This window comes from Enhydra lutris, unplaced genomic scaffold, assembly GCF_002288905.1.
Source record: "Enhydra lutris kenyoni isolate GAN:26980312 unplaced genomic scaffold, ASM228890v2 scaffoldscaffold22, whole genome shotgun sequence".
Classification (NCBI taxonomy): domain Eukaryota; kingdom Metazoa; phylum Chordata; class Mammalia; order Carnivora; family Mustelidae; genus Enhydra; species Enhydra lutris.
This window is the reverse complement of record NW_019154106.1, coordinates 4,913,025-4,928,787: the sequence shown is the minus strand read 5'-3', so window position 1 is coordinate 4,928,787 and position 15,763 is coordinate 4,913,025. Positions and strand designations below refer to the sequence as shown.

Genomic DNA, 15,763 nt, shown 5'->3' with positions numbered 1-15,763 from the left:
CCACATTTGTGCGCTCAAACAAAGCACACCTCGCTTTCCCTAGAGTCTGGGTACGTGTGGCCGCGCATATAAATCTACCCGTGAAAGCAGCACAGAGAAAACGGCATGAAGTGGCATCCAGCTACTTAGATGTCATTTGTAATGCGGAAACATCTGCCTCCAAAATATCTTTAAAAGCGCACCGCGGCTGGGGCGCCTGGGTGGCTCAGTGGGTTAAAGCCTCTGCCTTCAGCTCACGTCATGATCCCAGGGTCCTGAGATCAAGCCCCACACATCAGGCTCCCTGCTCAGGGGGGAGCCTTCTTCCCACTCTCCCACTCCCTGTGCTTGTGTTCCCTCTCTGGCTGTGTCTCTCTCTGTCAAATAAATAAATATTTTTTTACTTAAAAAAATAAAAAATAAAAAAATAAAAGTATAGCTTACGTGATTCTCTAATGAGCATATATGACTTGTGAGAACTTAAGCAGACCAACGATTTTTCACATTTAATGGTCTTCTCTAGAGCATCTTCAGTTACCTCGAGGAACATTCTAAAACAATTTGATCCTCTGAAATTGGCAAAATGCAATGACTTGGTTCACCAAGGGGAGACCAGAAGTTCTATGAGGCTTTAGAAAGACATGAACCAGAAGAAAGGCTCCTTCCAGGACCTTCTCAAAATTTATGTCTGATCCAGGGTAACCCGCTGCCCCAAGACCCCCAAGGCTTCGGGAGCATTAGTCAGAAGCACCCCGCGGGGGGGACCTGCAAACAACATGTTTCCAGGAGGCGGACTGGTTTCCCTGGCCTGTGCGCCTTCCCGCCAGACCAGCACTGCTGACCCTCGTAAAGCCACCAGCTACGGGGAGGATACCAACTGATGAGCACCAAGAAGAGAGTCCGTTTCTAACTCTGACCAAAATACCAACACAGCGCGGTGCTTCCTTAAAGCTCAAAGTAGTATGAAGGAAGAAGGAGTGAAATACCTCAAATGAATTTTGAGGCCTGTACATTTCTAAAGTTACCAAATCATTTTCTACTGAGGAAACAGAAGAAAGGGATTGGACTTGCCCTGGACCGTAAAGGGCGGGGGGGGGGGAGGAAACCCCCAAACCAAAAAGTGGTATGTTCGTTACATCGTTCCACAACACTCTGACATGTTCATCGCTGTACTTTTGGAGCACAGCACAGACTGTCGCTGGTGCTCCTTAACAAAAGCATTGCAATTGTCTTTTTTCAAAAGCATTTTTTGAAACCAAGAACTGAAAGAAAGAAAAGAAAGCTGTAGAGAATGCTGCAGCTTCCGAGGCTCATACTATACCGTGAATCGTGTCTGTCACCTGGAAACCAGAGTGCTCCAGGCACGACCGCATGGACAGCCTGCGGCAGAGAACACATGCATGACAGCTAAAGTGGTACGTTACCCCCAAGTGCCCTTCACGCCACCCAACACAAGGACATTCCTTCCCCGGACGGGTGGGCTGCAGTCACACCGTCACTCCAGGGGCCAGAAATCTGTATCGGCTTCATGCTATAAATCCCAAACATTTAAGACCAGCAAGACAAAGACACTTTGCATATATCAAAATTAGACACCGTAGTCTGCGATTTGTTTAGTTATCAGAAGAAGGCACCAAAGCAGGTATGAAAGGGCCACAGACAGGGACTGGGCAACTCTGTCTCGAGTATTAACTGAAGAAATACTAGGTTAGACCAAATGGGAACAGCAACACCGGAACGCTGTGTTACTTCTGGGAGGGAAGCTGGACTACCTTAGGAATGGACAAAGTTATGCCACACTCAAAGTCCAAGGGGATTTTTTTTTTTTTTAAACGCAGAGTAAACAAAACAACTGAAACTCATGATGATCCTAGTAACGATGAGGACGTGTGCTCTCCCCGGTCTCCCGGGACAAAGCAGGGCTCTCCACCAGGGAGCCCGCACCCGGCGCTCTCTGCAATGTCTGTGAGCAGTCCGTCCCTCCATCTCCGATCCTGCAGTACGAACTATCTACGGGCTCTTCCCATGTGGTCTGTTTCCCATATTTGGGGCGGGGAGGGGGGGGTGGAGTTAATTTCTATTTCAACTGGGATTAAGAGAAAACAGGGAAGATGGCATTCTGCTTTCTGGATTTAAAACAGACCATGTCCCAGACTGCACTCTTTTGAGTCATGAATACATATCTGCGTTGTGCCTTGATGCCTTTAGTTTTATTATGGTTAGTACTCAACAAGCACTAATATTAGCCTTCTACTGCTCAAAGAACACACAAAAACGTTTTCCCAGACAACACCCAAGAGATCTTTGAGTGGATTATAGACATTCATGCCCGTGAGACCGTTCAAACAGTGAGGCCAAATCTCTCCATTCATGCACAGAAGGAATCGGCTCAACACAGAGTCACTGTTCGGACAGAGGAAGGGACAAAGCAGTCCTCTGAGACTTCCGCCAACTGGCACAGGTTACATTGAATGAACAATACGTACTGACATTTGTGTCTTCCACAATTCATGATAAATAAGCAAACAGGTTATTTGTAATCAGCCAAACTTGCTGCTTTGAAAAGGCTGCTACTGGACGCTGCGGAGCTCATGTGCCTTCCCAGCATCAGAAAGGAAAAAAACCAAGTTACATTTATAGCTTGCATTATCGTTTCAAGCTCTCTTCTAGCAATCACATCTCTTTCCACAGGGCAAAGGCTGAACCAGGACTTCTCAACCTCTATTAAATTATCCTACTTTCCTCGGGGTGATCCTACAGGGGAAATCTGTGTCCAACATTTGTGCAACTTTGAAACTAACCCTCCTCGTTAAAATGAGAGCTAGGCCGTGTGAAGCGGACCTGAACTGGGTTGGCAGGCACTGCTTTTGGATCAGACGGATGTTTTGATGTTTATAGTGTATGCGTTACAGAAACGGGCTGGGAGAGAACAAACTCTGGGGACAGAAACTGTCGGCTTTCTGCCCCTTAGCCTGCAGTGACTAGCACTGAGGAGAAGGACCCCACTGCCACGGCCTCGGCCATCTCACAACACCGCGGTGAAGAAAAAGGAAAAAGCGGAGCAGCATCTAATCAGCTTCAGTAAAGTCACACGTAAAGGACTATAAATGTAAATCAAAGAAACAGTTAACCTTCATATTTGATTCTCAGAGCAAAAAACTCTGAAGTGTCGAAGAAGAAAGGGAAGGAAGGGACGTAACTGCTCTAGCATGTCATTAGGCAAGACAGCAAGACCGTCTGAGAAAACACACAGCTCTATCCCCACCTGCGGCTGTCAGTTAACACTGCTAGGGAAGGAGCTTATTCTAACGCCCCCTAAGGCCTCCCTACGCCCCCTAAGGCCTCCCTACGCTGCATTCCTACAGCTGCTCTCGGGGGCCCCAGTCTATCCGGGCAGCGCACACACCTGCAGCGGGACCAGTGTGCTTTCCCCACAGGGAGAGCGCGCAGACAGGGAAAGTACAGCATTTGAGTTGCGTTCCGTTTCTGTCTTTAATCCCTTCATTTCTGAAAGTAACGGATTTATTATCCGGGCGGGCTCTGGATTTGTTCAGCCGCCTCTCTTAATGAATGCAAATCCTAACAATCACTATCAATGCTGGGACATTTTTTTATTGTGGTGGGAACAGAGGCCTCATGGCGGACTTGGTCTATCTGTCCCTCCACCGGAGGCTAGATTCGTTCCAAAGAGCTGTCGGCAATATGAGTGAACTCACACCCCAGCAACAAAAATTATAGATCCTTTAAATTGGAGGTGGAAATATCTGAAAAGGCACTGGCTTCTGCGGCAAGATCCCTGGCCGGGCGCTGGGGGAGCTTGGCTCTGCTGGCACCTGCTGGCAGCGGTCACCTGGCTTGTGCCTCACGGGCTCAGGGTCCGCCTCTCCCGCCGCCGTTTCTCAGAGTCCCCAGAGCCTGGTTCCTCTCCTCCTGCTGTCAAGGTATTCAAATGACCCACAGTTTACAACGGCCATTCTGGTCTAAAATTCCACCTGGCAACCAGGGTCCCTGCTGAACCCTGAAGGACAAAAACCTCAGCCAAAAACCTCTTCAAAACATTCCCAACTGAGGCTGTAGGCTTCATATTTTCACTCAGTTGGAACTGCACAGAAAAAGTGTCCTTGAACTAAGGACTCGACCCATCAAGTATTTATACTGAAAACAGATTCCCTACTCTAAAGCGAAGGAGGGGCTTTTTTCCAGTAAAACTGAGCCTGCCGTCCGGGAATTTAACCGCGAGCCTGGAGACACCCACGGACTGTCCAGTTAGCGAGCTGCTCGTCTCCCAGCATAGCTTCCGCCCTGCATGGAGGAGGCACCTTTGGGAATGGCAACTGAGATCTGCTTAATAAAAACATAATTAAGGAGCTAAATGTAGAGTGCCCCCTACAAATTAGAACTATATGTAAAACATACTCCAATCTATTCGTTTGGCAAGAATCAATTGCACTTGAAGTGCCTTTATTCTGTTTATTTTTGAGTTACCTAAAAACAGAGACATAGAAATGCTAAAACTAACTCTATTTCCAGACATTTCCATTGTAAGTACTATTAAGGCAATAATGGTGGATGGCTAAAATTTTTCAAAAAGGACAGACTACTAACTACTGATAGTGAATCTTTACTAGGGGAAGAGTTAACGGCTCAGGGCCAGGCCGTGCTGTCGATGGCTTCACTAAGTGACCCATCCAGTAATACAGCACGTTCTAGAGCTATGCTGTCCAATGCGGCAGCCACCTGTACACGCGAGCATTGCAGTTTAAGTTAATTAAAAGTAATTAAAATTCAAAATTCCCATCTTTGGTCAGGCTCGCCGTATTTCAAACATTTGCTAGCCCCTGTGGTTGGCGACCAGCATCCCAAACAGCACAGGTCCAGGAGAGCCTGCCGCTGAGCTTAGCCAGCACCTGGAGGGGACCACGGTGCACGTCTAAAACACCCCTAGTTCAAGTTATAAATACAAACGAAAGCCTCAAAAATCAGATTTAAACAATCGTCTGTATCATGTGCAATTCCAGCAGCTCATTATTAAAGTATTTTAAAAGTGCTGCCCACAAGAAAGCACACAAATGAAAAGAAAAGGGACTAATGGTTAGAGGATGGCAAAGATAAAATGGCTCAAGACTGATTTCACTGAAAGTACCAAAAGGGCATTAACTGGGTTCTTCAAAAACTGTGCTTTGGAAGTGCAACTTGATTGGATGAAAAACCCAACTGTCGCTTGTGTACCATCTACCGATGGGTCAGAGGTAAGGATCAGCTGTGTGTTCCTCATCACAAAGCGGCCTCAGGTTTTCTGGGTGAAGGGCGCGTGGCTTCCAACGCTCAGATCCTGAGCACTGCAAAGCCTGACAAGGCCAAGGAAAACTATTCAATGAAAAGGCTCAGTCACATTACGACACAGAGTCCAGCTGTAAATTTGATATTTTTGAACATTAAAGTCGAATTGTCATAGACATGGGCATAATCTGGCCTTCAGATTGAGCTGAGACTAGTCTCTTATAATATTAAGTAGGAAAACTATTCTCCATCTCATGAAGACCAAAACAGGCCCTTCTGAAGATCTAAATGGATATTAAAATTCTACCATAGAGATATATCAAACATCTGTATGTGTGGTCAGTAAAATGATAAATTCATGGTATAAGTAAAAAAAAAAAAAAAAAAATCCAGACATTTGGGATCTCCTACAATTGGTTAAGACAATTCAATAAATAGGGCACTTTAATTGAAAGTTAGATTCAATTAAGTAATATAAATTTTTAGAAAGATTATGAGTCTAACAATTTCAATGTTTTAAAGAGATCTCAAAGGAAGGGAGGGGGCGCCTGGGTGGCTCAGTGGGTTAAGCCTCTGCCTTCGGCTCAGGTCATGATCCCAGGGTTCTGGGATCGAGCCCTACATGGGGCTCTCTGCTCAGCAGGGAGCCTGCTTCCTCCTCTCTCTCTGCCTGCCTCTCTGCCTACTTGTGATCTCTGTCTGTCAAATAAATAAAATCTTTTTTAAAAAAAGGGAAAAAAAAGGAAGGGAGGTAGTAAATTCAGCTCCACTGAGATCATACTTTGCCCACGGGTCTCCCCTGTGCCCTGTAAAAACCTTTATGATCATGTTATTAAAAACAATACCTTTTTATCATTAGAATTTTACAACCTAGGTCTGAGCTAAAAATTTCAAAGTGTGGAAAATCCAAGCATCATAACCACGACTAAAGATTTTGCCAACATCATACTTTTCTCTGGATATAAAGCTGGAAGATACCTGTACTGGCTTACTAATAAATTATAAGCAAGAACAGGAATTCAGAACATAACAGGATTATCAGCAAAAAACCCAGCTGCGCAGCCCAATTAAAATAAAAGCAATATGTAAAAATAGCTTCACTAACACCACTAAAGTATTTAACATCTCTTCCCAGGTAATTCAGGAGAGAGGATGAAAACTGTTCCCAGGGCCCTCCCGTCCCCACGCAGCCTACAAACTCACCATCTTTAAAATCGCCCCATAGAGCCGCAGGAGCACTTTCCGAGGCTCGTCACCAATGGTGGCCACGGAGTCAGGAAAGGAGCACTGGAACAGCATGTTACTGAGGCCACCTCTGTGGAAAGGAAGAGGACAGTAAGCATCAGGAGTTTGAAAGGCAGCTCACCCGCCCTTCTCGGACGATGACGGCTGAGACATCAGGGCCCCATGGCCACTGCTCCCATCAAAGACCCGATCGGCTCTAGGGATACCTGCAGGACACACCATGAGCTCCAAGTATTTGGCTCAATCTCAGAGTCACATGACAAACAGCAAATTCCCTATCGGTTCTTAGCTTGACGCCGGAGGGGAGCTCTGTGTGGACTGCAGGTGTGCACCTGCACAGGCCGAGCGCCTCTAGAGAAGGAGCAGGACGAAGAGGGCCTCGCGCCACACCGGGGTGGGGCATCCGAGGCGCGCTCCTGCAGGCTCCTGCTCTGCTGCTCCCAAACCTCCACTCCATCCCCATAACGACCAGACTAAAATCCTGGGGCAGTACTTAGTCCACCTCCCCGAGGCCCGTCCACTTGAAGCGTATCTAGTTCCACGTTCTTAAAAACATCGCAGCCGATTTCGACCAACAGCCTTTTCAAAGAACTTGCAACATTAACCGGCTCTGGGCCGCTCAGAGGAAATGATCGGAGATCGCAGCGCCCTGAACCTTCCACTCTGACGACGAGAGACAGGAAACAAGTTACAGCGGTCATTTAAACAGCAGGGGAACCGCTCTGGGGACAAAGCACCTGCGTGGGTCGAGAGGAGGGGCAGTTAATGGAGGGATGGCAGCTGAAGGAAGGAATACGAGAAGCCGCACAGTTGGGAGCCCCAGACGCGAAGCACCTCGCCTGCGCAAGAAACAGCCCTCTGATGCAGACAAACCAGACCCACAACCGTCAGAGCTCCAAATCCCGGGCAGCTCGGGGGCCGCACGCTCCTGCGAACCGAGTCCACCCCCGCCTGCAGAGGTGCGGCGTCAGAGCGCCGGAGACCCTCAACTCCGGAGAGAAAGTGACCGGGAGAGCAGACCGCAGCCATCCGGAAGGACAGCCCGTCACAGGAGCCGCCAGCTCCTCCGTAACCAGTCCCGTCCCATCAAGCTGGGCTCCCCGAGGGGAGACTAAACTACGCACCTAACTTACAGTATCAGCTACAGAACCACACAGGGAGTTCGAGGACACCCGGCCAAGCACTGCTGAGAGCGACGAAATGCAGACCTGGACACGGTGTGGGGAGAAAGGAGAGCAGAGAGAAATTCTTCCCTGGAGGGTTGTTAATGCCGGAATATTCACGTGGGCTAACGGTTCTGAAAAGTCCGCTTCTGCGGCAGACGCCCTCCTGCCCTCCCAGGTCTCATTCCGGCAGCAGCGCGCCCGGCACGAAGACTGTCCTGCAGCTGCCTTGACGGGCAGGCGTGCCCGTGTGACCAGGTGCTGACAGATAAATGACTTCTGGAAGTCAACAGCAGACGTCCTCATGGCCTTTGTCCCTTTCTCCCTGTCCTCCATCCTGCTGTCTGAAACCAGGAGAGGACAGTGTGTCAGTCTCGAAGCTCTTGTCTCCGAGCCCCACATCCACATTGCTGTTGCCCGCGGGGATGCTGGGCCGGGGGCCCCGCCCGTTATCAATCTCCTTTGCCAGCTGCTCCCAGTTGGGGGGTCTGCCAGTGTGGGGCCTGGCGGGAGGCCGGAAGGCAGGAGGAAGGAGACAGGCTGGCTTGCTGTTCTTGACCGAGCCCTGGAGTAGCAACAGGGGAACCCCCCTTCTCCAGGATACTAGATCAGAGTCTGGGCCCCAGCTCCCGGGGTGCTCAAGTCCTCAGATGCCAGCAACAGCCACGCGGTGCCCTCTTCACAGGGACGGGGGGGCCCAGCTCCAGGGTCCGATAACCCCCACCTTCCCTTGGTCCCCCAGCCCAGGGAAGGGGCTGCTTCCTGCAGTTCTCTGCACCACGGGGTCCCATTTCTGCTTCCTTGGTCTTCTAACGCCTGTTCACCCAATTCCCTCTATTAAATTCTCTATGTTGAAATGTCTAGTGCTGTTTCCACTTTTGTGCCAGCGTCTGCATGGGCACAGATGGCCAGAGCTTTCAGCTTCTTAGATTGTGGGAATGAGCCACAGCCTAGGAATGCCTGAGCGTTAGCTGAAAGGAGCCCACATCTTCATCAAGCCCAGGGAGCTGCCACACCCGCCCAGCCTGTTTACTTCCAGACACCTTCACATAAGAGGGAAATAAATTTCTGTGTTGTTTAAGCCACAGTTACTCCAGGGCTTTCGCTATAAGCAGCTCAATCTAGTACTAACGGATACAGCTTATCACAATCCCCTCACTGGTGCTCTCCCGATCTGCAAACCCCTCCTTACCCTTCTCTGCTACCTAAAAACTCCCTACAGTTCACGACCTGGTTCAAAGTCCAACGTTTGCAAGAAGCTTTCACCCTCTTCCTTGCTAACTCCTTGAAGACAGGGCTACTAGGGTCTCAATACAATTCCCAAGGCCCAGTAACGCCCAATGGTGGGTGCTCAGTAAAGCTTTTCTGAAGACGACGATAACCAGCAGCACTGTTGTCTCTTTTCTCCACACTCCCACCTGTTATGTCTGCCTTACTAGGTATGGTGGACTCGGCTTGGCTCCCTGATTAATTAGACTGTAAGCTCCCTAAGAGACAGTCCTGGGGGAAGGCACCATGCTACAAGAAAGACCACTGGCTTCAGGGCCAGGGATTCAAATCCCAGTACTGCCACTTACTAGCTGTGTGATCTTGGGCATATCACTAAACCTCTCTGGGCCTCAAATTCACCCCTCTGTAAAAGAGCTGCACTTTCTTTAGTCATTTCCTTTTTCTTGAGTGGGTGAAGGGGGCAGAGGGAGAGGGAATCTTTCTTTTTTTTTTTTTTCTTGAGAGAAGGAGGGAGAGAGAGAACTTGTGTGGAGCCCAATGCAGGGCTCCATCCCATGACCCTAAGATTGTGACCTGAGCCAAAATCAAAGATCAGACTGATTCGACAGAGCCATCGAAGGGCCCCTCTGTAGTCATTTTAAGAGCTCCCTGAGGGATGCCTGGGTAGCTCAGTCGTTAAGCATCTGCCTTCAGCTCAGGTCATGATCCCAAGGTCCTGGGATCGAGCCCCACATCAGGCTCCCTGCCTCTCCCTTTCCCACTCGCCCTGCTTGTGTTCCCTCTCTCATTGTGTCTCTGTCAAATAAATAAAATCTTTTAAATAAATAGGTAAATAAATACGAGTTCCCTAGGCTGCAGTGTTCAACAGGTTAGCTCAGGTCCCCCCTCCACAGTCCCGCAGGCTGGATGCTGATACGGCCTCCCATGTACAGATGAGGACACGAGACAGGGCAGGACAGCGCCGTGCCGGGCTAAGCACACAGTAGGTGCTGTGGGAGCCAGACAGTAACAGGATGATTGTGTACAAATGTGCACACAACAGAGCTCTTGGTCTCCTGGGACTGCTGTAACACAGGACCACAAATTTGACAGTTTAAAACAACACGAATTTGGGGTGCCTGCCTGGCTCAGCTGATGGAACGTGCAGCTCTTGATTTCAGGGTCATGAGTTCAAGCCCCATGTTGCGTGTAGAGATTACTTAAATAAATAAAATTAAAAAAAAAAAAAACCCAGGTGAATTTATCTAATGGTTCTGGAGTTCAGACTCCAGGAAACAAGTCTTCCGTGGCTAAAATTAAGATGTCAGCAGGGTTGCACACCCAAAGGATATAGCACATTCCAGTAAACTAAAAACACAGTCTCAACTCATGAATGTCAAAGGACGGTGCTCACCAGGGGGGAAAGAGGACTTGGTGTTTCATGAGGACAGAGTTTCAGACCAGGAAGAGGAAGCGTTCCTGAGATGGGGGTGAGGGTTGCACAACAGAGTGAACACCCTTAATCCACTGGACGATACCCTTAAAAATGGTTAAAAATAGTAAATTTCAGGCTATGTACAATTTACCACAATGATTTTTAAAAAGAAATGAAGTACTGACATGTGCTACAACATTATGCTCAGTGAAGGAAACCCAGTTCCATATTCTGCAATCGCATTCATGTGAGCTGTCCAGAACAATGAAATAACACGACAGAAAGCAGATCAGTGAGGGCCCAAGACTGGGCCAAACAGGGCTGGGGGCCAGGGTTCCCTTCTGAGATAAGAAAAATGTTCTAAAATTGATTATGAGAGGACAGCTGCCCATACCTGTGAATATATTAAAACCCACCAGATATACACACTTTATTTAAATGGATGAATTATATGGTATGTGAACCATATCTCAATAAAGCCCTTTTTAAAAAAAGAAAAATGGGGGCGCCTGGGTGGCTCAGTGGGTTGGTTAAGCCTCTGCCTTTGGCTCGGGTCATGATCTCAGGGTCCTGGGATGAAGCCCCGCATGGGGCTCTCTGCTCAGCGGGGAGCCTGCTTCCCCAGCCCCCACCTGCCTCTCTGCCTACATGTGATCTCTGCCTGCCAAATAAATAAATAAATAATCTTTTTTTTAAAAATAAATAAAAAGAAAAATGACTTTTTTCCATATGTAACGATTTTTCTTAGCCAGTGAAAAACTCGAATGTGCTTCCACCAAAACTGTGTTTCCCAGATGTGAACAAAAGTCATATTTAAGAACTTCGTCAACAGCTTACAAGGCAATCATGAGCACCTGGGAATCTTCGCAAGAGTAATGACCTCTTTTCCCAAAATGCAAATCAGCTATCTACCCCAGCGAGGGAGGAACAGAGAGACCAGGGAACCCAAGGCTCTGGTTTTCCCCCAAGTGAGCCTTGAAGCACAGGGACAGTGTGGAGGGAAAAAGGATGAGAGCAGCCTTAACCTTTCTTCTCAACTCAGGGCAACGCCTCTGGTGCGTGGCTTATCAGAAGTGCCCTGCCACACGGGATCCCGGCTACCAGGCGACAGGACAGGCATCCCATCAGTTAAAAGCCCTCGTTTTCCTTCCTGTCACACACTCTTGAGGGTTCGGTCAGCAGCGAGAGCAAACAGATGAGCTACTGTTCTAAGTTGTGTAACTCCATTCAAAGTTTAATCCCGTGCTCCTAGAGAAGGCAGGCGGGCCAGCTCCGCCAGAAACCAGCTCACAACCTGGAAACCCTTCATCTCTTGAATTATCTGCAGCCCCTGTTGCTCAACAGGCCAAAGCTGGAGGAAGTTAACTGCCGGTTATTTCCTAGTGACAAGCAAGATAAATGAAACAAGGTCATCATCCCAAATGACCCAAACTGTGAGAAACCACCTAGAAAAACACCAGTTACCAATGAGCCAAACAACACAACTGGGAATAAGATACGTTGGGAAGATAGGCCCAAGACGGGGAAGCAAAACTGCAAGGGTCCCACTGACACGCAATTTGTCACAATCTTCTCCCAAGTAAAACCCCAGGAACGCTCAAGGATTTCAAACAAGCACCGCAACAGCTTTGTAAGAAACACACATGTCCTAGTTGAACGCAGGAGACACGAGATACTCCAGGAAGCAGAAGAGCAAATAAAATGAAATAAACACGTGTATTTCCCACTTAGCACATGTCAGCAGCGGGCGCAGGACCCAGCGCCCAGCCAGGGGAGCCACGAGCACCACGAAGAGCTTGCTGCTCCCCAATCGTTAATCAGATATCAAAACAATCCTTCCAGTTTCTCTGGGTATCCAAAGAAAAACCAACCAAAAAAAAAAAAAAAAAAAGAAAGAAAGAAAGAAAAACCAACCAATAACACAGCACAGAACCAGCCCCAAGCTGAAGAACTAGGGCTAATGGGTTTCTACGCTGAAGCAAGTCGTTTCAGGGAGAACGAAGCCACACAGTAGCTGAGGAGCGCGCTGCTGCTGTCACTTTCGTGTTCATATCCACCACGAGCGACAAAGAACTCAGGGGACCTGGGTGTGCTGTTAGGGACTCAGCTAAGTTTTATCAGTTCTACTGGAGCAACGAAAGTAGGCTGCTTGTGACGTGTAGTAAATGGTTTTGCCTTTTAGATCTCGGAATTCATGTTCTAAAAAATCATGTTATTGTGGATCTTAAAGACCCCAAAAATAAAAAATGTAACAAGTTACCCAAATTCTGTCATTTGAACATAACCACTTTTGTTCATTCTGGGTGGTTTTGTTTCTTTTCTTTTTTAAGCAGACTCCACGCCCAAGCTGGGGCTTGAACTCTTGACCCAGAGATCAAGAGCTGCATGTTCTACAGACCGAGCCAGCCAGGGTCCCCTAGCATTCTGGGTTTTTTGGTTGTCGTTTTCCTAAGGGCCTCTTTTCCTACTTCTTTCTTGTTATTAAAATTGGGATCTTACTGAATGTATTACTCCATAACTTCCTCTTCCATTTATAGTACAAGCATTTTCCATCAATTCAGCATTAAAAACTCAATTAAAAAAAAAAAAAGATTTATTTATTTATTTATTTGACAGAGGTCACAAGTAGGCAGAGAGGTAGGCAGAGGGAGAGGGAGAAGCAGGCTCCCCACTGAGCAGAGAGCCCAATGCGGGGCTCGATCCCAGGACCCTGGGATCATGACCCAAGCAGAAGGCAGAGCTTTAACCCACTGAGCCACCCAGGTGCCCCTAAAAACTCAATTTTTAATCACACACACAATTTCATCTTAAAGACTAAGCATGGTTTAGCCAATGGCCCACTGTGGCTTTTTCATAACTTTTTACTCCATCCATAACTCTACAGTATGTACACCTGTACGTCAACCTTTATGCAGTCTGATGAGACCCTTCAGTTACAGTTGGTTTTTCTGGGTCAAAGGGCACTAACATTTTAAAATTCTTGCTACCCATTGCCAAAGTGTCCTACAACCAAGCCACACCACTCACTCTTTGCCTATCAGCACATCAGAACTCCCCTCTCGTATTTTTTTCTTATTTTTTGAAGACTTATGGATTTAAGAGAGAGAGAGAGAGAATGCAAGTAGGGGGACAGAGGAAGAGGGAATCTCAAGCAGACTCACCACTGAGTGAGGAGCCCGACATGGGGCTTGATCTCCCAACCATGAGATCATGATCTGGGCTAAAACCAAGAGTCAGATGTTTAACCAACTGAGCAGTCCAGGCACTCCCTATTTCATATTCTTGTCTCACTTATTTAACAATGAAAACTTGATAGATCAAAATATAACTTTTAAAAATACCAAACTGCATGGCACCCCAGTGGGTCAGTCAGTTGAGCATCTGACTCTCGGTTTCAGCTTGGGTCGTGGTCTTGGAGATGTGGGATTGAGCCCATTGGGTTCCCCACTCAGTAGGGAGTCTGCTCTCCCTCTCTCTCTCTCCCTCTCCCCATTTATGCACACATATTCTCTCTCTCTAAAATAAATCTTTAAAAATTAATAAATAAAAAAATCAAATTGCTAGTTGAGATAACTAAAAATTTTTTTATGTCTAAAGGCCATGAAATATTTTAAGTTAAAAAACTGATGCACTGGAAATATTTATAGGTACATTAATACAGAAAAAATGCATTTATTAAAATAAATTACAAAACATGTTGAGAGTCAGCTTTATTCAAATGATTTCTTGGGGGCTGCACCTTGGGTGGCTCAGCTGGCTTCTTCGGCTTAGGTCATGATCCCAGGATCCTGGGATCCAGGCCCACATCAGTCTCCCTGCTCAGCACAGAGTCTGCTTCTCCCTCTGCCCCTCCCCCGATCATGCACAATTCTTTATCTCAAATAAATAAAATCTTAAAAAAAAAAAAATGGGGGGCGCCTGGGTGGCTCAGTGGGTTGAGCCGCTGCCTTCGGCTCAGGTCATGATCTCGGGGTCCTGGGATCGAGTCCCGCGTCGGGCTCTCTGCTCAGCGGGGAGCCTGCTTCCCTCTCTCTCTCTCTCTGCCTGCCTCTCTGTCTACTTGTGATCTCTCTCTGTCGAATAAATAAATAAAAACTTTAAAAAAAAAAAAAAAATGGGGCGCCTGGGTGGCTCAGTGGGTTAAGCCTCTGCCTTTGGCTCAGGTCATGATCTCAGGGTCCTGGGATCGAGCCCTGCATCAGGCTCTCTGCTCAGGGGGGATCCTGCTTCTCCCTCTCTCTCTTTCTGCCCGGCTCTCTGCCTACTTGTGATCTGTCAAATAAATAAATAAAATCTTAAAAAAAAAAAAAAAAAAGACTTCTTGGCAACATGCATCAGTGGCTCCACGCTGCGTAACTCCAAAACTGGTAAATGTCAATCTATCACCCTCTTCATAAAGCCAAACAATTAACTGCACTAACACTGAGAAGAGAAGATCAAATTGGAAAATGTAAAATAGCAGATAATCTAAAATTTCAGTTGGCCCAGAAATGGGTCAAAGACGCTGTGTCATAGTAGGCAACCATACTGATCGACATGATTAAAGAGGACCTTGGGAAATTCCACAAAATCATTTCAAAACAAAAACCATCCCATATAACACTAAAATCGGGTATTTGATGCTACCTCCTCTTTAAAGTTCCTTATGGCAAGAATATCAATTATGCCTTCCTACCATACAAGGTCTTCCTCAAATAGAAGCCTAACTGACAACAGGTTCCATAACATCAAATACGAACCAGAGTGTTCCAAAACATACAGGATCATTAATTCTCTTATATGTCAGCTATTCCATTACAAACATACCTATCACAAAAAATACTCTAATGTTGGGACGCCTGGGTGGCTCAGTTGGTTAAGCAGCTGCCTTCAGCTCAGGTCATGGTCCCAGTGTCCTGGGATGGAGTCCCACATCGGGCTCCTAGCTTGGCGGGAAGCCTGCTTCTCCCTCTGCCTCTGCCTGCCACTCTGCCTGTGCTCGCTCGCGCTCTCTCTCTCTCTCACAAATAAATAAATAAAATCTTCAAAAAAAAAATACTCTAATGCTTCAGCACATAACCCAAATGCACAGATCATAAACGGTTCCAAAATTCTGATCTAAAGATAAGAATCTGGGGCACCTGGGTGGCTTAGTTGGTTAAGCATCTGCCTTTGGCTCAGGTCATGATCCCAAGGTCCTTGGATTGAGCCCCATGGGAGCTCAATGAGGGAGCTCAGGGACCCTGCTTTTCCCTTTCCCCTCTGCCCCTCCCACCCTGCTTGTGCTCTCTCTCACTCTGTACACTTCCTCTCAAATAAATTAATAAATCTTAAAGGTTTTTTTTTTTAAAAGATTTCATTTATTTATTTGACAGACAGAGATCACAAGTAGGCAGAGAGGCAGGCAGAGGCAGAGAGGGGGAAGCAGGCTCCCTGCCGAGCCACCCAGGCGCCCCTTAAAAGTTTTTTTAAA

General features: G+C 47.3%; 1 protein-coding gene across 2 annotated transcripts in view; it reads right to left on the bottom strand.

Annotated features, from left to right (window-relative positions):
- The window catches only part of LOC111149619 (choline kinase alpha), a 60,741-nt gene that overhangs the window by 29,273 nt on the left and 15,705 nt on the right, over window positions 1-15,763 (bottom strand). For both annotated transcript variants that reach the window (XM_022506779.1, XM_022506780.1), the window contains exon 2: window positions 6,463-6,574. In XM_022506779.1, coding sequence (XP_022362487.1) covers window positions 6,463-6,574 — 112 coding nt within the window. The remainder of the gene's footprint in view (window positions 1-6,462; window positions 6,575-15,763) is intronic.